Source organism: Sciurus vulgaris (genome assembly GCF_902686455.1).
Source record: "Sciurus vulgaris genome assembly, chromosome: 7".
Taxonomy (NCBI): domain Eukaryota; kingdom Metazoa; phylum Chordata; class Mammalia; order Rodentia; family Sciuridae; genus Sciurus; species Sciurus vulgaris.
The window spans coordinates 14,719,937-14,742,634 of NC_136467.1; the positions used below are offsets into that span (position 1 = coordinate 14,719,937).

General features: G+C 41.2%; 1 protein-coding gene and 1 long non-coding RNA gene across 6 annotated transcripts in view; one reads left to right on the forward strand and one right to left on the reverse strand.

Moving 5' to 3' along the window:
• Nucleotides 1-22,698, forward strand: part of SYNE1 (spectrin repeat containing nuclear envelope protein 1) — a gene marked incomplete at its 5' end in the record, with an annotated part of 439,816 nt that overhangs the window by 383,033 nt on the left and 34,085 nt on the right. For 3 of the 5 annotated variants that reach the window (XM_079147948.1, XM_079147944.1, XM_079147943.1), the window contains 4 exons: nucleotides 116-271; nucleotides 7,068-7,226; nucleotides 9,834-10,000; nucleotides 19,550-19,712. In XM_079147948.1, the coding sequence (XP_079004074.1) occupies nucleotides 116-271; nucleotides 7,068-7,226; nucleotides 9,834-10,000; nucleotides 19,550-19,712 (645 nt within the window). Of the gene's footprint in view, nucleotides 1-115; nucleotides 272-7,067; nucleotides 7,227-9,833; nucleotides 10,001-13,352; nucleotides 13,596-19,549; nucleotides 19,713-22,698 lie in introns of those variants that run through there. The other 2 variants (XM_079147946.1, XM_079147947.1) reach the window with 1 other exon arrangement.
• Nucleotides 7,233-13,125, reverse strand: LOC306666103. The gene is made up of 3 exons (XR_013765189.1): nucleotides 12,992-13,125; nucleotides 10,115-10,289; nucleotides 7,233-7,480 (listed from the first exon to the last, which is right to left on the reverse strand). It is a non-coding gene; the product is annotated as an uncharacterized lncRNA (long non-coding RNA).

The following is a 22,698-nucleotide window of genomic DNA, read 5'->3' on the forward strand; positions in this document are numbered from 1 at the left end:
GTTGACAGTCGATGGCCAAAAAACTATTAAAGAAAAATTCTGATAAGTGAGCATTTATTAGGACCATTCTTTGAAGAATTATTTTCAAGAATTTTTTTTTTTTTTTTTAATCTAGGAATTAGAAAATGCAGTCGGGAGCTGGACGGATGACTTGGCAGAGCTGACGTTGCTGAGGGACTCCCTCTCTGCCTACATCAGTGCGGACGACATGTCCATCCTTAACGAGCGCATAGAGCTCCTGCAGAGGCAGTGGGAAGAGCTGTGTCACCAGGTAAGACAAGTGCTCAGCGTGGAAGTGACCTTTGTGGGGGAAAGCTGAGTCGTGACTCAGTGTCAAATGGCTTGACCCAGGTTTGCACCCACCCAGAGCTCATAGCTCCAACTAAAAAATCAGCCCTGTGGTGATTGCCAGAACATTCCAGATTAAGATAACTAAGTCTGACTGTTGTATCTTTGACATACCTAAACTGGGTTCTCTCCTCTCGGTTCACTGGCTGGTGTGATATTTTTAAGAGGAAGCACAAAGCTGTGTTTGACGGATGTGATTATTTTGCTAGGAAGATACTGGTAGCATCTCCTGTGTTTTAAACACATGAAAAAGTATTGTTTTATTTGCAACTTCAGCTAAGGCTCCAGAGCTAGCTCTGTACATGGGACATTTATTGTTACTCTTATCCTAGTTGTTGCTGGTGATCAAAGGGTGTATGGCATGGTTAGTCATATTTTATTTATGTTTTAAGTACCTTTAAGTGTGTAATGATTCCAGAGTGGTCTTTGAGTTAGAAATGAAAGGGAAAAGTTGATGGAAAATCAGTAAGAGGACACCCTGGACCAAGAGAGTATCAGATTGCAGGCTTACAAATGAGCAGGCAGCTACCCAAGAGCCTAATGGACCTACCCTCCAAAAGGCAGGGCCCTTGTCCATCTTTCCACATCTGTAACCTCCATGCTATGCCTGGCACATTATAGGCTGTGACACATATTTGTTCAGCCGAATGGTTCATTTCAGTTATTGTTATTTGACCAGCCGTAATAGATGTTCCCACCATCAAGTTTACAAAATTGATCTAGACAAACCTATGCAGTTACAAAGAAAACCATGTATAACCAGGTAAACACAATATACAAAAATATCTAAAGATATACATGAGCCTAAGGACAATGTGGATTGAAGAGAAGAAAGGAGGTGCTTCTCGGAATGGGCACGTCTTCCAGTGAGACCCGAGATGGGGCGTGTGGTGCGAGATTGGTGCACAGGGAACAAATGGTTGTGGGGCAAGCTTGCAGCTGTCTACTGAGGGCTGGGCACAGTCTTTGGTGGGGCAGATGTAGGAGGCAGAGGGCGGAGGAAGGGCCTCTTTGAGTCAATGCCAACTATACTGCTCTGCCCTCTTGTGCCTCCCACTTCTCTAACTTTAGGGATGCTTTTAATTAAACAGAGTTGAAGAGGCTCAGAGCCTCTTGGTTTATTTGACATCAAGAAGAAACATGTTCTTACAAAAACTTCTCCCTGGATGTTTAAATTAAAACCCAGATTCTTCTCATATCATGAACCAAAGAAGAACTTGGTGGATGTGTGACTGGTTTCCTGTGAATCCATTCTTTCGAAAGCAGGACGCGTGAGAGTGGGCCTTTATCAGCATGCCAGTGATTCACGTCAACATGACCGTAGCTACTCTCCACAGAGCTCTGTGTTCTCCATGAGCACGAGAAACCCATGTGGAGTTCTTCATAGGGAGTGGTGCTATCCATCACCACACTTTATTCTTTTCTGATTTCTTCAATCCAAAAGGAATACATTTCCATAGTCACTCATCTTATCATATAATGTAAAGATCTTATCATGATATAAGAGTGGAAGCTATTTGGTGGTGACGGATGATGGGAAATTTTTACAGCATCATTCATTTACCTTTGTGAGCTTATTTATATATATATATATATATTTTTTTTAATTTTGAGAAAAGTCTAGTACTACTTGCTGTCTTAATGATTTTTTCAACATTAGACTAGATCTGTTTCTCTAGCTGTTGAATGCCTGTGGAATCTTTAGAGGGGTAACACCTCAGAGTTTGACCATTTCTTTGCAAACCTACAAGAACATCCCTCCCTAAGACCCCGATCATGCCATGTCCCCTGCCTAAGCTGATGGTTTCTTCCCTCCTGGTTTTCTAGCCTGCAGTCTTTCATATCTCACAACCCGGTGATGTTGCTATGATATACTCTGCCCTAGGTATTTTCTTAGCCCTGTGAAGGACCTTTGGTCTTTTGATCTATGCTGCCCCATGGGGTGATATTTTACTTTTTTGTTTGTTTGTGATCTGATTCCAAAACTTGAGGTGCAAAGACCTTTTCTCTGTGTGTCTAGTGACTACCACAGCTGAGTGTTCATTCTGTATTTGTGGGTGTGTGTGTGTGTGTGTGTGTGTGTGTGTTGTTTTGATTTTTGCAGTACTGGGGATGGTGCTCATGAAGCAAGTGCTCTACCAGTGGGCTCCATTCCCAGTCCTATGTATTCTTAATAATTTTAAAAAGACATCATGATGTCCTTTGTCTGTATGCTTATGTTCCTCTGAGAAAAGAATGACACAATTTTTAATGTTTTGGAGATTAATATTATGGTTATGCAATACTCTTTGATTTGGGAAAACTTGTATAACAGTGCCATGGAAGTATTATTATTATTATTGCTAATTCTTTATACTTGTATATGTTGCAAAATTGGCCACTAGACAGATAAACCCAGACAACAGTCTGTTTGAAAAACACTTTGGAAGTTGCTTTTGCTCATAGGAAATGCTCTGGAGAGATGAATACCTTGCCTAGACCAAGGTATAAAGGAGAAGAAGCTGACGGACTACATAGTGTTTCTAGAAACTCAGTATCCAAGTGTCCTGAGGCCTGAAGCTGAGGCTTGAGGATCTCACATTACTTCAGTGTACTTCAAGTTGTTTGCCAGTGAGACTTCAGTCATGGACTTGGTCAAGGTGCCGGGGATCAGTCTTAAGGAGGGAGGTAGATGAGCTGCTAGTTCTTGAGTGGGTTGTTTCCGGTGAACTTCTGTGGAGTGTGAAACCACCACAGGAAGTGAGCCTGTGCCTGTCTCATCGTATAAGACAGAAACTACTTTTAAACTTAGTCTTGTCCCTGCTAAGAAGCAGGTATTGCATTCCTGTTCTTCCAAAGCAGCTGAAGGAGTCAAGAGTACCTGAGAGCAGATAAGAATGAGGAAGCTGGACTGTGAGTAAACATGGCAGCCCAGGAAAAAAACGCATAAAAGAAATTTGTTTTTAAATAGACTCCCCAGGGGATAGCCGAGCCCGTGTACAGCCATGGGTGATACTTGCTTTTATTTATGTTTCGGTTTGAAGAACGCGTGTGGAATTCTAGTTGAAATATAAATATATAACGTCACTGCAATTACTCATTTTTTTTTCTTTTCTGCAAAATGTCATCATAAAAATACATGAAGTAGAAAAGAATATACTTCCTACTCAGCCCTCTCCTGCTCTGCAGGCAGTCAGTGTGTTTGTGGCCTTAAGAAAATGTAAATGTGTGCTGAGGTGATGCATCATTTGAGGGATTTGACTGAATCCCAGCAAAGAGATGGTGATGTTCACTTATATATGGCCCAGTATTAGATATATAAACAACAACAGCAACAACAACAAAACACTCCATCCTTCTTATGAATTCACTTGTTTTTTGAAAAGCTTTTGGCCCCAGTCGGCAGCCAGTGCTGATAGCCTACCTGTTGCTTCTTACGTTTTAGGTCCACGATAAGCAACAAAGCAGTGCTTTCATGGTGTGTGAATACACACCAGGAGACACTAGTCACAAGTGCCTAGGAGGCACCAAATTAAAGCTCCAGCAATGCCCTGGCTCATGCACACCAGGAGCAGATAGAGAGAAGCAGCAGTGTGGTCATGGCCAACCCTGTCAGGTCTTCAGGATGTGCCTGTCTCTTTCTTCAGTTATTCTCGTTTGTGCCCTGCTGTCAGCCTGGTATATCTCTGGCACAGAGAAGACACACGCTTACCATGAGCAATAAACGTGTAATGAATTCAGGAAAGAATTAAGATTGATTTCCAAGTGAAGGGTGTAAGGCTTAGAGATGAACAACCTCTCCCTGGTCACAAAAGCGCTGGAGACTAGGTCTCAGCTGCCTCTGGGTATTTGATCATAATGTTATGTTGCAGTCTGTGACCAGACTCAAGCATGACTGGTCCTGTTTTACTGACTGTAAACAGGTGCCTCAGAGTGTTCAGTGTCACTCTTCTGATCTCCGTCATGGGGATAAGAACACCTACCTTTCGCAGTAATGGAGAACAGATTTTTTCATCACATGATCACCCTCCCTGAAGACGTGGGTGAGGTAGTCCCAGCTCACATTCTGGATCACGGCCAACATTTGGGGGCAGCTACTCACAGCAAGACAAATTTATCCTACAGTCGGGGGTTTTGAACCTTTTTTTTTAGAAAGCAGTTACCAATTATGAAAATGCAGTTTCAACTTACAACATCAGCTGAGCCAGAAGGTTAACTATAACCAGGGTCCTGATGCTGGTGCTGTGTGAGTGAAAGGGAGAGCTCAGAGCCCCTGGAGAATCAGACTTAACTTCCCAGCAGAGCAGGCACTCAGGAGTGTGCTCCCCAGCACTGTCCTGGGCAGGGCTCAGAGTCAGTGACACTTGACTAAAAATTTTAACATTTTTAACCTGTGTTTTCTTAGCTTTTTTACTCCTCAGTCCCCACCCCAAGTCAGCCCATTGCCCTTTAGCTCTTCTGTATTATTCTACCTCAAAAAACCAAATGGTCAACTAATTTATTTATAGGAAATCCTTGATGGGTTCATTGGTGACACCCAACCCAGAGAAATGTTTATTTTAAAAGACCACAATTAACTCCAAAGAGTGAATTTCTAATGTTAAAAGTGGGTTATAAACTCAATATCTAGGCAGCTCACGGGCCTAACGTGGGCCCCAGGAAAGGGGTCCTGGGCTCACGGTCTAACTCCCAACTCTTTTCTCAGATGTAGAATCACAGACATTTGGGTTGTATGGGAGCTTTACAAATTATCTGCCTCTTCAGTAACAGAACCAATCACAGGCAGAATAGATACCTAGGAAGCATATGGCACCTTCAAATAGATATTATTTTCATCTTAGAAAGGAAATACTTCAGTGTATTTATAATTTATCAAAATATACTCTACTGTCATGTATATCTATAAAACAACAAATAAAAATAATACATGAGAAAGGAGATTCCTTTAAACCTCATAAATTGTAACTGATTTGATAACTAAAGAAATGTACTTATTAAAAACCACATTTTAACAATTTTAGAGTCTAAGGTATATATCCTTGTTGTTTAGCATAAAATTATTTAATTTCTATTTATTTGAAATTTTCATAGTGAAATGTTGAGAAGAAAGAGAAAATCAATAGTTATGTATTTAATGCAATGGAATCAATAGTGGAAAGGCTAGTATTACCAACAGGTTCTCAAACCTTACCACCCAAATCGTATTTGGTTTTGCTGATGTATAGTCTAGCTCCACTAGAAACATTCTTTAGTAACTCAACCCACGTTATGAAAACAAAACTAGTATAAAGTGAGAGAATTTTAGGATTCTAGAATCATTCTGGATCTAGAAATAAAAACATAATGTTCAAAGAACTCTTCAAACTCAATAATAGACAAGTCCATTTTAAAATGGGCAAAGGAATTGACAAGATAGTTCTGCAGAGAAGATATATAAGTGGCCAGCCTGTGAGAAAGCTCTCAACTTCATTATCATTAGGGAAGTGCACATCAAAACCACAAGAGGTAGCGCCTCACACTTGCTGACCTGGCTATAATCAAAAGATAGGTAATAGCGGACTCTGATGAGGAGAGAGATAAAGCGAACCCTTCCTGCTGTGGGAATGGGAAGCGGTGCAGCCACCTTGGAAATCAATCTCTGCTGTTATCACATGACACAGCAATTGTATTCCTTGGGGCATACCCAAGGGAAATGAAAATGTGTCCCCACGAGGGCTTGCGCATGAAGGCTCATAACAGTGTCATCCACAGTAGACTGTGGGTGGAATCAACCCAAATGTCATGAAGCGATGAATGGATGAAAAAAATGTGTTATATCCATGCAATGGAATTTCTCTAGCAATAAAAAGGAATGAGGTATTGATAGTGCGGAGCATGAACAAAGGTTTAAAATACAAGAAGTCAGCCACAAATATTCATTTACTGTATGATTCTATTTGAAAGAAATGTTCCTAATAGACAAATCCCAAAGGCATAAAGTAGGTTAGAGTTGAGAGGTAGGTGGGAAGTCAAAGGGGAGTGACTTTGATGGCTACAGGGGTTTTGGGGGGCCATGAATTGATTTGTTATGATACTTGTACAACTCTGTTAATAAAAACCACCAAGTGTATACTTGAAGCAGATGAATCGTGTGGTATGTGAATTCCATCTCAGTAAACTGTTATGCTGAGGGGGAAAAAAAGGAAGAGAAACAAAAATATTCAAAAGAGTAGAGAAATACAGGAACTTGCCCAAAGCGAAGTTGCCAAGGTGGCACTGAACAGTCACCTCTTCCTCTCCAGGCTGCCTCCCAGGCCCTCTCAGCTCCTCTCTCTGGATACCAGAGGCTCAGTTCATTCTTCCATCTTTCCTTTTCCCCCTTATTTCCTTATTTTTACTTCTTCCTTTCTGTTTTCTTCCTTCTTTCTCCCTTCTTTTTCCTTCCCTTCTTTCCCTCTTCCTTTCAGTCCCTTCCGTTTTAGTACTTTATATCCACGGGGGTCCTGTGTCAGATCTAAGCTGAACCAACTGTGCAGAGTTGACTCTTTAACAGGCCGACGTGCATGGCAACCTTTAGAAGAGAAACCCCGGTTCAGAGTCCCCCACCTGTGATGAACAGCCAACCCCAAGCCAGTATTTCAGCAACAGGGGCCTCAGGAGTGCACGGGTACGCTGGGGCCCAGGCACCTAGCTGAGTGCTGCTTCTGGGGCTGTGACTTCCCCTCTCCTTATCCATCCATGTTCTGTTTTAAACTTCCCAGGTCTCCGTGAGGCGGCAGCAGGTAAATGAAAGACTGAATGAATGGGCGGTCTTCAGCGAAAAGAACAAGGAGCTCTGCGAGTGGCTGACGCAGATGGAGAGCAAGGTGTCTCAGAATGGAGACATCCTCATCGAGGAGATGATAGAGAAGCTCAAGAAGGTAAGGAGCAGGGCCGCCTGCTGTGCTCCCGTCCTTGCTAATGCTCAGGTGTTTCCAGCCAGCGCAGAAGATGGCCTTGCTCAGAGGCTTCCAGGGGACTGTGTTTTAAGCAAACCTGTGTGGAAAGACCCGCGTCACAGCTGAGATATGCAGAACACTTTGAGTCTGTGATGACACAGATGGTCTGCTTTGTGTCAGTTTTAGTTTTATCTCACTCTGGTTTTCTGTCTTGGATTTTAATGATACAAAAATCACTAGATTGGAACAAAAAGAAAAAATTCTTAGGGTAAATTAAACTGAAATTATCCCTATAAAAACAGGCCTACAGAGCAAGAGGAATGAAGACTTTCCTGAGAAATTTGGCTTCCTGTTATTTTCAGGTTATTTATGTGTTATTATTTTCTATGTTAATTTGGTTCCAGAGTATTTCTCATGTCTACTGAAAAGTACGGTTGATCAAATTGGTTTTTGATGATTTCCGTATTGCTTCTACATTGTTTTTGAACACATAATCATGTCGATATTATTTGAGTTCATGTTTCTCTTTAGCACACATCACCACTGATGTATGAGGTATTTTTTCATATTTACCTGTTCCTGATCTGTCTAGGATTTAGGCTCCACTGAACTGTTAGCCTCACTGGAACATGGACTTTGTCTTGTTCATTGTTCTTTCCTCTGCTCTCAGAGCAGTGTCAGACTTATAAGCACTTAATTCATATGTATTGAATAAACAAATTATGACTTCATTCATTTGGTAAAGAAATATAAATGGTTATTAAAAAAATTTATCTCTATGCATTCATGTGCATAGAAAAAATGTAGGTCCAGAGCCAACATGCAATATTAATAACTTCAGAAGTTTTGATATAACACTGCAAATTCTGACTAAACATTTGTTTATTTGGTATTACAAAGCTTTGATACATGCATTGAGATGATCCAGAGTTCATTTTAATATCTGCTAAGAATGGCACTTTGCTGGTTGCTGGGTATCAGACATGATTAAATGCACTAGCTATTATAGTGAAATTTCCTAAAGAATAAGTTTTGGTTAAGTGTGTCTATATTCTCATTGTTTTTGAGAATGGAACTCATAATGCATATTTTGGAAATGTGGGGGGAAAAAACTCTCCTGAACAAAATAGAACCATAATTACAATTTAGAGAAATTTTAGCTTTTCATATAGATAATTTTTGTTATATTATTTGGCACAATATTAGAAATACTTGTTAAAATATTAACTATCCTAGTTTGTATATAAAATAAGTCATGGGTCTCTTTTGTAAAGGAAAGAATTACTAAGAAAAGACTTGATAATTTGACAACATAGAAAAGAGTGGTAAATAAATTGAGCCAAAAATATTGCTGTCCATTGGCATTGACATTTCGCAAATAGTTCAATTTAAAAGAAAATCCAAGAGGATTGTTTTATTATAAATACTTTTTTAAAGCTTGTAGTAATTCCTTTGAAAGAAACATTTCTCAATAAAATCATCTCAAATTGGCTCAAATTGGTGCTGAAATATTAAAATAATTAGGAAGCGCATCCAGTGTTTTGGACTTTGAATCCCATTGTGTGGAATAACACAAAAACGCCAGGAGGCGGGGCACTGGGCATGAGGAGGGCATTCAGCCCTGGAATGGAATAAAATTTCCTTGGCCCTCCCATGACCTGGGAGGTAAATGGCTTGTTATCACACCTGCTTTAGAGCCGAGAAGGTTAAAATATCCTTGCTCATGTGAAACATGTCTTCATTTATTTTTTGCTAAGGTACTACTTACCTCATAAAAGAAAACTGAAAAAGTTTATTCTAAAGTTTGGACCCTGTCACTGTGGCGAGAGAATATGAGGGTTACTGGGAGTTGGGGAAGGGTTTCATTATCAATTAAGTCATACCTTTTAGTGCCTGTCTCTTGCAAACAGACCACATAAAACCTGTTCTCTTTAACCAAAACAATCTTTAAGAGAAGCTGGGGCAGAAATTGGATGAATCAAGAAGTCTTCAGACACGTTGACTTGCTAAAATTAATGATTATTATTCTTATGTGTTACAAAATATTGACCTTATGTAGAGATTGCCTCATTAAAATGAAGGAATTCTTAAAATATTCTGCACAAATAACATGATTGACATACGAATGTACACACACAATTACCTATACATGTGCACGTGTGTGTGTGTATGTATGTGTGCGTATACCTTATAAGCCTCTTGTCAAATCTTTGTATGAGGATTGATTATAAATGTAACATGAGGTTAGGGATTAGAGCAAGAAGGTATGATTTCACAGTGTTAAATCTTCCAAATTTTGTTGTTTTGTAGCTATGATTTTACATTCATTGTTTTTAATGCCCTTTTGAAGTAAACAGAAAGCACTTCTCCATTCCATATAATACCTGTATAAAAATTTAATCCAGACTAAATACATATATGCTGAAAATAATAGGGACTACTAATTCTTGTGCACAGATGTTCACATGGAATTCCTCGTGCCCACACTATTTCTCAGTAGAAAACTGTAATTATCATGTTTCCAGAAGAACTGGATGAATGCATTAGGCATATACTTTCTGACCTCTGTGATTGCTGTTTATTACGCAGGATTACCAAGAGGAAATTGCTGTTGCCCAAGAGAACAAGATACAACTCCAGCAAATGGGAGAGCGACTTGCTAAAGCCAGCCAGGAAAGCAAAGCCTCGGAGATCGAATACAAGCTTGGAAAGGTCAACGACCGGTGGCAGCATCTCCTGGACCTCATTGCAGCCAGGTAAAGAGGACCTGATTCAATAGCACATGTGTCTGCAGAATTTTAAAGCCTTTTCTTTCAGACGCGATAAACCAATAAATCACTCTCTCTCTCTTCCCGTGTTATCCTACCTACCATTTTGACGTTCATGCTGTTCTCATAAATGGCACTTCCATTAACTTTAAAATTCTCCTTATTTCACAAGTCTAGTGCTGTTTGCATGTAGCTAAGAAGGAGAGAGTCATAGCCAAACAGTGACCGTTCCTAAGAAAAGATCTTTATTTCAGAGGCATCATAGGTAGCCCACACCCTAGGGGAAAGAAAGAAATCAATGATCAGTATTTGCAGAGGATATTTTTGTTTGAAGTATCAACAAAAAAGTTATCACAGTCCTATTATATTTTTGGTCCGCAGGATGTGGGAATAAAGCTGATTATTGCTACTTTGGCTTAGTTGCAAAACTAAGCTGCTTCATTGTTTGTAATTTTGTGCTTAACTTTAATGATAATTGAGCACCTGCCTTATGTCTGAGAGGCAGATTATGTTCTATTTCCATTGGGGAAGGTCAGCATGAAGAAAAGGGATAATAGTCAAAAAGAAAAACATATGAGGGTCTTTACCAGCAGTATCAATTCAGATCTGATTGACTGATGCACTATGTTGTGTGGTATTAAAAGAGGTAATGACTAGAGGCTTCATTTTATGTGAACTTGGCTTCATGTGGGAATGGAAGTTCCACGAGGCCAGGCAGTTTAATCCATTTTACTCACTGTCTATCACCAGCACCAGGAATACTGCCTGGGACTGGGGATGCAGCCAGTGGAAGAACCCTTGCCTGGCATGTGTGAAGCCCTGGATTCTGTCCCCAGCATTGCACAAAAAGAAAGGAAAGGAAAAGAAGGGAAAGGAGAAGGAATGTGACTGAACATAATGTGGGCTCGATAAATATCTCAGTGAATTAACTTTTGTATATTTGAGCAGGTAGGAAGGTTTGGGGACCACCCCATGATGTGCTTTTTAAAATCTGGATTCCTTTCCTCAGCTTTGCTGCATACACATAAGGCCCCACAATTCTGTGTGCTCATTGTGAAAACATTTATACATATTTTTTCTATAAGGAAGACATCAAAGAGGGTCTAACTCAAGAAGTTGAGATTATTATGTATTTTAGAGGTAATGAAACAAAAGAGCAACAAGTGCTTATCAAATTTTAAAATTTTAACAATAGCACATTTACTAGGGAGCTAAAGATAAACCAATAAATCTTTCTCTTCTGATGTTATCCTACCATTTTGATGTTCATGTTGTTCTCATAAATGGCACTTCCATTAACTTTAAAATTCTCCTTGGTTTGTGCCAAGAACCATGCTGCAGGCTTCCTATGCATCTTCTCGTGTGTCATTCACAGTACCCTTTGAGGTGGGCCTTATCATGATACCCATTTTACAGAGGTGGAGGCTGAGGCTTAGCCTGGCCCTGGTCATGCTTGCATTGCATGGCAGAGCCCATGCTACCTGACTCCAGGGCCCTCCAGTGCTATGGGGTGTGATGCTCCGCTGCCTGGCCAGTTTGTGACTTCCTTTTCCTGGTTAGAGAGACAAGGCAGTTCAGTGCAGGTGAAGTTCTGGTAATCATCCCCACCATCTCATTTCCCAAGCTTTTGAAAACCACTTGCAATGGAGGCCTGCTAGACTCTGGGCGGGCAGGGATAGAGGCCTCTTTCCTCAGGAGGTCATGGTGGGAAAAGTAAACCTTGTGCTCAGAGCCCTCTGTGCCTAGAGTCTGAATGCGACATCTCAGCTGAAGTTATTCTGTGGTGTAGACACCCAGAGGGTCAGGATCCCAGTGCTATCATGTAGCCTCACATCTCGGTCACTATACAGATAACAAACTCTTAATTTAGAAGGAGAAATTGGAGCCTGATTTGCTATAAATAACCCTTCTTAGGGAGATATAATTGGTAAACTCTCCCTGGCTACCCAGGTTTCCTGTCAGATTCTGACTCTTGCGTGTCCACCCAACCCAGTTAAACTAGTTAAATTTCCCTCATAATTTTTGGTGGCCACTTGGTGTGGAGATGGGGAGGTTCTGTGTCATTTATCACCATAATGTGGTTGCCAGCAGCTGCTGAGCGTATGCCTAGGCCAGTAATCAGCCAGCGTCACACAGGAGTGCTGTCCTTTCTCGCCAGTCACGCCTGCTTGTGACATTTTTGTGTAGCTTTTCAGGTGAGAATTTTCTAGATGTCATTTAGTTTACTTTGTGAATGATGATTGATAAACTTGACTGGATGATCTATTCATAAGGTACACGTGCTTTGTACATAGTCACTGAGATGCCTGTGTGTATTTTCACTTGTGTAGTCTCATGGTACTCAGATTCAATTCCTGTGGGAGAATTTTGTGGATATATTGCCCATATCTAGTTGTTTCCTTCAAAATTGGACCAGATGATGAGCCGATCCTTACTTTTCCCTGGAGTTTCATGCCACATGGGATTCACTGTCTCCTCTTGGCTTCTCCCTAAAGACACCCGGCCATCGCCCCTGCTTTCCGCTCCCTTGTTCACTGGTGCAGAGACTGTGAACATCTCCCACACCTGTCTCCAACTGGGAACAGCTAGCGGAAATTCTCAGTTCTGTGAATCAGTCCCAATCGGGGATTCTTCCAACTATTTTCCACGCTGATTCATGAGAGCAAAATATGACCCAGTGTGTGACTTCTGATATTTTTTTACATTTCTTATATATTAAATGCAGGCAATATGGAAACTCTCAAAATTCACAAAAGGAAAAAAGTCACCCAGAAATCCCACCATGCAAATGAATAGATGCCTTTTAAATCATCTTTTGAAATGAACATGTTGATTTTGTCACCTTACATCCGTATGTAGAGGGGAGGCCAATATTTCCTCATTATGTTTCCAGGCCAGTGGTCGAGGTGCAGGATAGTTCTTTCCCACAGACTCTCTTCCCTCCCACCTTCCCTGACCACCCCTCAGACTCCTACTTACACTGCTGAGCTGTGGAGTGAACTGAAGGAAAAGAGAAGTTGCCCCGTGTGGGCGGCTGACACAGTTGGCTGTAGCTGTGGAGGTTGGGTCTGTCCTTCGGCATGTATGCGTTTCTTTTCCACGTGGCCCTCCAGCCTGACACCCAGCCCGCAAGCAAAGTGACTGTCCTCCCAGAAGGAGGCAGGGAGTCTGTAGCCGCATTATTTTTGCTCTCCTTCTTCAGACCTGTAGCCTCCTCCTCCTTGGGGGATTACGCTGAGCTGCTTCCCCTTCTTACTCCCGTGGCCTACATTCCAGGAGATCAGGCCTGGCACATGTTAATGAATGTGGGTTTTATTTAGAAACATGACCACTTGTCACTGCCCAGTGTCATGTTATCAGGCAGACACTACCACCATTTGTCCGGCGTGTGCTTTTTCATACTTCTGTACACAGAGAGGGGCAAGCTTTCAGCCCCACGCAGGATTTAGCCGCTTACTCTGCAGAGCCTCACTTTGGCTTGTGGAAACTTCATGGTGGTGGCAGAGGACTTGCGTGCCCCGAAGATGGCAGAGGACGGCTGTGTGGACGCGGATCTCCCAGACTGTAACTGCGATGTCACCAGGCAGGCATCTCCTTGAGTTTCTTCCATTGTGCATAGCTCTCATGTTACGTGGGTTTATAGGATAGATGCTGGAGCTTTAATTCAGAATTGCTTTTGCCAACTTGACATGAAGGTGGTTGGTGTCGGGAGACCGTAGGCTGCGGATGCCACGGAGTTATGTGTTGGCTTGTTTTCTTGTTCCTCTGCTGGACATGTGCAGCTGGATGAAAAGGTTAATGGACTTCATTATGACTTGGCATTCCAGCCGTCTCTGGACTGGGTGCGTCACACGAGGAGTGTGGCTACAGTAGAGAGGGCGAGACCCAGGAAAGAGATTTAGAAAAAGACCCAGTTAGTCCCTCATCCGCTATTTAAAAGATGGGTGTTTGACGAGACTGAAATTTCACCTTCACCAGTTCCTAGCTTTGTACCAGAGCTTTCTTTTTAATAAATAAAAATCAGAGTTTTATCTATTAAATAAACAAAGTTGCTTTTGTGTTTGTCAGGCAATTTTGGCTACTCACTAATATAAGCCTTATAAAATATCCAAATTCACATCTGAAGTAGTACTGAGTGCACTGTTTAATACCTAGTTCTTGATTCTTTTTCAGTTAGAGTAACAATAGGACAGATATTTTTGTTTTATTGTTTAAAAATGTTTTTCTTTTCTCTTGTCATCCCCTAAGTCAATTTCTATGGATTCACAGGATTTACAGGGGCACTTTTGGTTCTATTACCTTTAGAATTTGGAATTTGTCTTGTTTGGGGTTACAGGCATATTAAATTAGTTTGAAAGAAAGTTGTGCTACATATGTGTATATATATATTAGATATATAAATAAGTATTATAAATGTGTGTGTGTGTGTGCACGTGTGTGTGTTCATGGGACAGTGTTCATATGATGGACAATTGATTTTAATAGCAGAATCCCTCTCAAGAAAGGTCAAGTGCCTGAGACGCACACTGGACTGTGAGAGGAGACTGCTAAGCTGCAGGAACTTACAGATCTGTCAGGCTTGCTAAACTCGCCCAGACTTGTGACACATGCAGGCATCTATTTTGAATTACAGTTCTGGATGCTACCAAAAGGAATGTTGCTCAAACTTCTTACAATGAAGGATAAATAAAAATATTGTGACACTGTAGCCAAGGATTTCCTTTAAAGAAATAAGGGGAAAAGCATGAGACCTTTCTCCTATTACAGAATGAACCCTGCTCTGCAAATATCGAGTTTACTAAGTCATGCAAAATATATGGGGGTCTTAACCACCCAGGTCCTCCTGCTCACATCCAACCCCTAACACACACAATGTGTTCTGCTATTTGTAGTAAAATACACATCTCAAAAAATGATCAAGGAGGACCACTTAAGTGTTGAACCCCATTGACTTCACTAAATTTACACCCTAGTATGAAAGAGGAACTTGTCCCTAATGGACCATATGAACAAGCATTTCATTTCCGTGTCACGATGCCCTTGACATATTGTTGACTAACCACTCTGCCTTGGAATTCATTCAACATTATACAAGATTAACAATCCTGTGATTTACTTTGCCAGTATAGACAGCTGAATGGAATAGTGTTTACTCATATCCCTTTGTATTTTGGATCTTTTGATCATATTTGTGAGTCTTGAACCAAGAAAATGAATGAATTTTACGTTTTGACAAATAGACCATTTACATAAGTTGTACTTAGAGGAAACAAGTATATACATAATAGCAAAGATTTTTTTAAAAATGTCAACTGAATAAAAATATTTCACTTAGAATACTCATTATTGATGGTTAGCAGGCATTTAAATCACATCCAACTTTCTGCAAAACACAGAGCATAGCCACAGCAGGGAGAAGGAAAATTCGAATGTGGGAATTCAGTTTCACCTTTCCAAAGAGGTTGCCATGGAGGAGACTCAACTGGTGCATAAATAATCCCAGGGAGTTGAAATAAGGGTAGGGAGGAAACTAGCACTCTGGCTTCTAGAAAACCCTAATGGGATTATGAGTTAAACCCTGTTCTTAATTCATAGTCAGCATCAAGACCTTACCATATCTGAAGACAGGAAGCTGGTCAAACAGGAGATTATGGGGAGGACATTCCTACAGGGGTAACATCAGGACAGACATCTCCATGTTATGTGCTAGTCCTGTCCCACAGAACCATTGATAGCAGACTGTCCTTTCAGCCTGGAGCACGATGGCCAGGGCCAGGTTAAAGTCCTTGTTCATGCCACAACCATTAGCAGAATGCACTCCCTTACATTTGCACCCAGTAGCTTTCTAAAACTGTCAATCATTGACTGCTACCCAACTGAATTTTGTATTATGTATGAGAGAAATGAGCGTGGATTATATTAAAAGTTCTTGGGAGTATCATTCAAGGATGATGCCAAGAAGCACCCAAGGGGGTTGTGAACTTATAAAGCTAATTAGGATTCTTATCTTGAGTGAAATTAATTTGGGAATTCTTATCTTGAATGAAATTATGAGGCATGTTAAACATGGCTATGCATCTTAATTCCTAGCAATAAAATATATTGTGGACTATGAACATGGTTTTTTAAAAATGCACATCTTCCCCAAACAATCTATAATAATATACAGAAGAATGCTTTTACAAATGGGACATATAGGTATTCACATATAGTATTACTATTAATTATTATTAATCAAATATAGATGTTATTACTGTTATTAATAGAAGACCATAATGAAAATTCTTTAAAAGCATTTGAATGACAGTCTTTGAGGAAAATGAGGAGAAAAAGTGATTATGTCATTATACGGTTACATTTTCATTTGAGAGAGAAAGTGATTTATTGAAACTGTAATAGAAGTGAACATATCAATTATTAGGAACTAAAATTGCAATGTTAAAATACTTTCATTAGGAGACTTTTTCTTTAGGGCGGTGGCTCTTGGCAGAGAAGCTTATCAGAATCATCTGGGTGGAGCAAGAGCACTGAGAGTTGGCGTGTAGGGACTGAAAGCACCCTTGGGTGGTAGTGTAGCCCAGCTTGAGCAGGAAGTACCTCATGGTGCCAAGTGGAAGTTGTCAATCTCTGAAAATATTCTGTTACCGATCCCTGCCTTTAAACATGCCATATCCCTACAATCTTAAAAAAAATCACACAATTCTTGACATTTTTTTTTCAAAAAGCTACTCTTCAGTTGGATCCGAGAACATTGAAATATTTTGCTTATCTGCTATTCACCTCTACTATGAGCAGTGCCGATGAGGTAACCATATTTCCTGAACTGAAGAGAGGACTCATGGTCTAAGGGTAGAAGGGAATTTTAAATAGGTTGGACCAGAAGTCTTTGATCATATGCTTATTATCACCATGCTCCTTTTTGGAGCAATTTGTTCGCCAACCATGAAAACTCAATTATTCCTTGAAGACAGATCATTCCGGAAGTTCCATACTGCATTTATTCGCTTTCATTGCTTACTTTCTTAAACTAAAGTTCCTTTCCTTACTTAGCTTAAGTGCACTCTGATTTGTTTCCAGAACCCTCGATGAACAACTTGCTTAGGGTTAACACAGCGCCCTTCTTATTGCCAGATGCTGGATCCTATCCTTAGGCTTCATCATCCTGTATTGCTGTGCTGTATGGTAGACCAGTAGTTCCTAAATTTTGGATAAGAATCACTTTGAGTGTATATTAGCTAGCTTTTCATTGCTTTCACTAATATACCTGACAACAATAACTTAGAGGAGGAAAGATTTAGTTTGGCTCTTGGTTTCAGAGAATTCAGTCTACCGTCAGCTATGTTCAGCCGATTCCATTGCTTTGGACCTGAAGTGAAACAGAACATCATGGCAATAGGGCATGGTAGAGGAGAGCTGCTCATATGAGAGAAGCTGGAAGGAGTGAGAGAGAAAGAGGAAAGTGCCAGAGAGAAAATGCACCCATTCAGGACACTGATCTACTTCTTCCAACTAGTCCCACCTTGCAGTAGTCCATCTAGTCATCGGCGGATTAATCCATTGGTTAGTTAATCCACTGGTGAGGTCTTAGTCTTCATGATCTACTCCTTGCCTACGAGTCCCACCTTTGAACCTTGTGGCATTGGGAACCATGCATTTGGTGTGTGAGTTTTTGGGGGGCATTTGAGATCCAACCCATAACAATGCTTGTTAAATATGCAAATTCCATGTTCAAATCCCTAGAGGTTCAGATTCAACAGGACTGGATTGGGGTCTATGAATCTGCATTTTTGAGGCAAACCAGATGGCTCTGGTGCAGTGGCCTTCAGATCACACTGGCCACAATCCTTCTTGAACTTCCTGCCTTCAGTCTATGTCATACTTTCTGGGTCCTTGTCCCCTCTGTATTTTCTTTTCTTAGTCTGTGAGTCATCCTTCTTTAACCAACCTTTTTCCATTCATTCTTAGTCCACAACCTCTCAGGAGGAAACTCATCCATTCACAGGGTATCAACTCTATGCCAACCAACTTCAACTGGTGGCATGAGCTCCCTCCTCTCTTTTGGACCTTAGAACTGCATTTCCATGTTTCTACCTGGTGCCTCAGACACATCATGTCTCTAATTTAATGTAGTTAGAATCCCAAGAACTTGCTTATTCTCCAATATACTGAGAGAAAGGGCATCCAGTTAGTCACAGAAATGGAAAACACATGATTTTAACTCCTCCCCCGTACATCATGCCCATATATGAACTTGGCAGTTCAGCCCTCACCTCTCTCCCCACTGCTTCCCAAGTGTGGACTCTGGATCTAAGTTGTTTGGGTGACTTTATTTGCTTCCATGATGTATTGGGTCCCATGAACCTCATTTCAAACTTACATACTCAACATCAGAGCTGATCTTATCATTTCTCTGCTGATAAATCTTGGCAAAGTCACTGTTATCCTTAAAATAGCATGCAGGCCCATTCTCATGTCCTTAGAGGGTCTGTACAGTCTCACTCCAGTTCACCCAGCCCTTTCTCCCACTACTTCTTTATCTCTCCTGTGCTCCTCTTCCCCCATCCTTTCTAACTTCAGCCTCACCAGCACTCAGCTCTTTTTCTTCTGTTTCCAAGCTCAGGGGTCTTAGCTTGCTCAGGCAGATGTCGCTCCGTGGTTATCTCCTTCTTTATCTTCTGTCAAAGTCCACCTCTTCAATGGGAAGAATGAAACTTTAGCCACTGCTACCACCTGGCCCCATGTTGTCCTAATGCCACACATGCTTGTAGGAGGAGCATAGAATAAAACAAAGGGTGCATAAATAAACCAGCGAAGCCTTACCTGAACATGGCAAGACGGAAGTGATCATCCCTAATTGATTAACCAGAGACTTGGCTCATTCCTTTAGTTATTAGAAATATTTAGTTATTACATTGTGTCCTTATTCAGATTTCCTTTTAGATTGTACATTTCGGAAGAGAAAGAATGGAGTTTTATTTATCTTGGTCTTCCCAGCCTCTCATGCCTAAGATGTCCTCCGGATTGTTAGATAAATGACGAGCATAGAAAAAGCTTTTTTTTTTTTTTTTTTCCCCCTGCTTCTCTGGGAAAAAAATGGGAAAAGCTTTCCTTGGAGCAAGTTATGTAATGAGTCCTGCACTATCCTAGGTGCTGACGTGGAAGACTGGGTAGTTTACAGACTTCATACCTGGATCTGCCCGCTGTTGCTTTCAGTCCTCCAGGTTCCCAGCTCCTTTAATGTGATCTATCACCAGTAGAATTAGAATTGTGTGAGTGCACGTGACATCTCTCTGATAGCTTATCTTTAGTGTGCTTTCCACTTTTTTTTTTTTCTTTTGTGTTGCTGGGGATCGAACCCAGGGTCTTGTGCTTGCAAGGCAAGCACTCTACCAACTGAGCTATGTCCCCAGCCCTGCTTTCCACTTTTAACTGAATTTCCACCCAAAAGGCGCCAAAATGCAACCCACGGGGGCTGCACATGGGAGCAAAGTGAGCGGGGCCTCCCAACCATGCTCTGTGTTTCACCTCTGCCCACAGGGTGAAGAAGCTGAAGGAGACTCTGGTGGCCGTGCAGCAGCTGGATAAGAACATGAGCAGCCTGAGGACGTGGCTCGCTCACATCGAGTCGGAGCTGGCCAAGCCCGTCGTCTACGATTCCTGTAACTCCGAAGAAATACAGAGAAAGCTTAATGAGCAGCAGGTAAAACTGAAGACGCTCGAGGTGAAATTAACCATGCCATGGCACACCTGTCCTCCTGGCTAGGATCCTGGGTGGGAGTGAGAGGGTGACTCTGGGTGGGAGGCCAGGAGGGGAATAGGCAGGGCTGAGGAGGAAAGGAGGCTTTGTGTAGGAAAGTGTCAGGGCAAACAGTTCCTAGGTCACTGCAGAGCTGGCTCTTAGTCTTGTGGTCACTGGTCGTCCAAAGACCCATTCTAAGATGGTAGCAGGTGAGGTTGAGATGCGGGTCACTAGCCTGCTACCTGAGACTTGGAAAGGAGCTCTTTCTTTCAGTGTGCAGCATTTGGGGAAAGACTGCAGTGTGTGCTTAGAATGTTCAAAGTTTTGTTCTGCAAGAATTGATTGCACAGCCTTTAGGCCATACACAGTAAGGTCACTTTCACGTAAGTAGTAAAGAGCACTTCTCATTGGCAAACAATGTGTGATGTGGCAAAGCAGAAGGGATGAGCCTTAAAATGCACACAGGAGAAATATTTGCCACTCACTCCCTACAGTATGCTACTGTACTAAACTCCAGTTGCCAGGCATGAACACCATGAATTCCTCATCAGAAGTCTTGTTGCTCTGTCTTCAGGTTGCTTTTGAAAATTTTACCCAGACTCTGGTTCCTTCTGTTACATTTAGGCCATTATAGGAAAGTTGCTAAACTTAAAAACATCACAAAATGTAAATAGTACTTAGTTTTAAACTCTAGGAAATAGGTAATATATGTACTATATTTTATTTACATTCAACCTAATGAGAATGGGTGCTAAAGTATAGTTGTTTAAATATTAAAATTAGCATTGCATCTAAAACCTTTTTGTTAGCAGGATATTTTTCAATTTTTATAAAATTAAAAATAGGCCAGTGTAGCCATGAACACCTGTAATCCCAGCAACTTGGAGACTGAGGTAGGCAAACCTCAGCAACTTCACAACACCCTGACTCAAAAACCACACCACGCACTCTCTCTCTCTCTCTCTCTCTCTCTCTCTCTCTCTCTCTCTCTCTCTCTCTCTCACTCACTCACACATACACACACACACACAATTTAACAATGAGAATAGCTAGGGAAAGGCAAGTCTAAGATTAGAATTCTCTAAAGGATCCTGATGTTTGAGATTTTGATGATTGCGCTGTGAAGGTCATAGTTTTCTTCCAGTTGCCCCAATTCCTTTGAAAAAATACAGTATTGATGTGTTTCAGTAATGAGGGTGAAAGTGCTAATGTCCAGTGTTATCATTTAGTGAATGTATGAAAACCAAAACAGTATCGAGTTAAGTGTGGCAAATTGTTCCTATGCATTTGTAAGCCTACTTCTAAGTCTCCAATAAAATGATGGTAAATGAAGGAAAGAAGGTCAAAACCCACAATGGTAAATAGAACAGGAGAGAATATGATAGAGGTGACAGACAGACAATGGAATTTTGAAAGACAGAAAATGAATAGGTGAATACTGATGGCGCTGGCAGAAGGGAGAGTGAAGACTGATTATGCCACAGAGTTCCAAGTAGGGCACAGAATGGAGATCAAGTAAAGCTGAGCTGGGTTGTCTGGGGAGCTGCGAGGTGGGGCCTTGTTTATTCAGGAGTGATGAGACTGGCAGAGCCCCCTCAGCCCAGAAAGCGCTGCTTCCTGGACTCTGGCAGAAGACCCGAGGATAACCCTCAGGAGAAGACAACCGGAGGGACTTGGGAGTGGGGGATCAGGACACCATCAGGCTGGAGTTAGTAATTAAAAGTAGGGAAGATGAAGTTGGCAGCCAGCCCTCTTTCCCAGGTGGGCTCCCGCAGTGTCAGGAGCCAGGCTTACACCCCAACAGGAGACTGGAGCAGTCACTGCAGAGAAATGAACCCCGACAAGGGAAACACCCTCAGGTGTGGTACTTACAGGCACCCCGCAAAGGCCACACCCACCCAGCTTGCTGATTGGCTGGCTTGGCTTAGACTCCACTTCCTGGGGCTGACTCCTCAGGGACCAGGGACGTGTGGGTGGGCAAGAATCTCTATAGTGTAAGAAAGCTTCTATCTCCTGCATTGAAAGAAAAAGTTCAGAATAAATGGGGAGCAGGGTGAAGAAAGGAAGAATTAAAGGGAACCCATTATAGAGAGAAAGAAATTTTATTTTTTTTATAAAAATTCTCATAGAAATTAGAGATTTGCATTCAAAAAGAAGAGGATGCCATTGTTATGTTTTAAAAAAGAAATTTTCAGAATTGGGAATATCTCCTACAAAGTAAAACAAAAAGATACATCTTAAAAATATGAGAGAAATATAATAAAATTAAAGAATTAATCCAGGAGTTTCAAAATTCAGTTCAGTTATTCCATAGAATTCCCAAAAAGAATTTTTTATAATGGAGAAATTATCAAAGCGCTAATATATATAAAACATGTAAAACAGACACTTCTATATCATAGTGGCCTGACAAGTATCCAGGAAAAATTAAAACAAAGCAAAACCATCCCAGGCACTACATTATAAAATGGCCACACCTGAAAGATAAAGAGAAGAACTTTAAGGTTTCCAGGGTGAAAAAACTTTGACTTCTCCCAAACATCAAACTGGAAGGTTGGGGACTATGGCACAGTGCCTTCAAAGGCTGAGAAAGAGCTTGGCGTGGTATGCATGCCTGTAATCCCAGACTCGAGAGGCTGAGGCAGGAGGATCATGAGTTCAAGATTGGCCTCAGCAACGTAGTGAGACCCTGTCATAAAAAATAAAAAGGGCTGGGGTGTGACTCAGTGGTGAGGCACCTGTGGGTTCAGCCCTTGGTTCAATCCCCAGCACTGGGGTAGCAGGGTGGGGAACTGAAAAAATAGTTTGTAATTTACAATTTTGTATATCCTTCCATTTAATAAACAATAATTTACCTCCTATGCACCATTTAGAGGAAGCTAATGAAAGATATTCCACATATACTACATAAAGGGGAAAGAAAGCTCAAGAGAAAGAAAAATGGAAT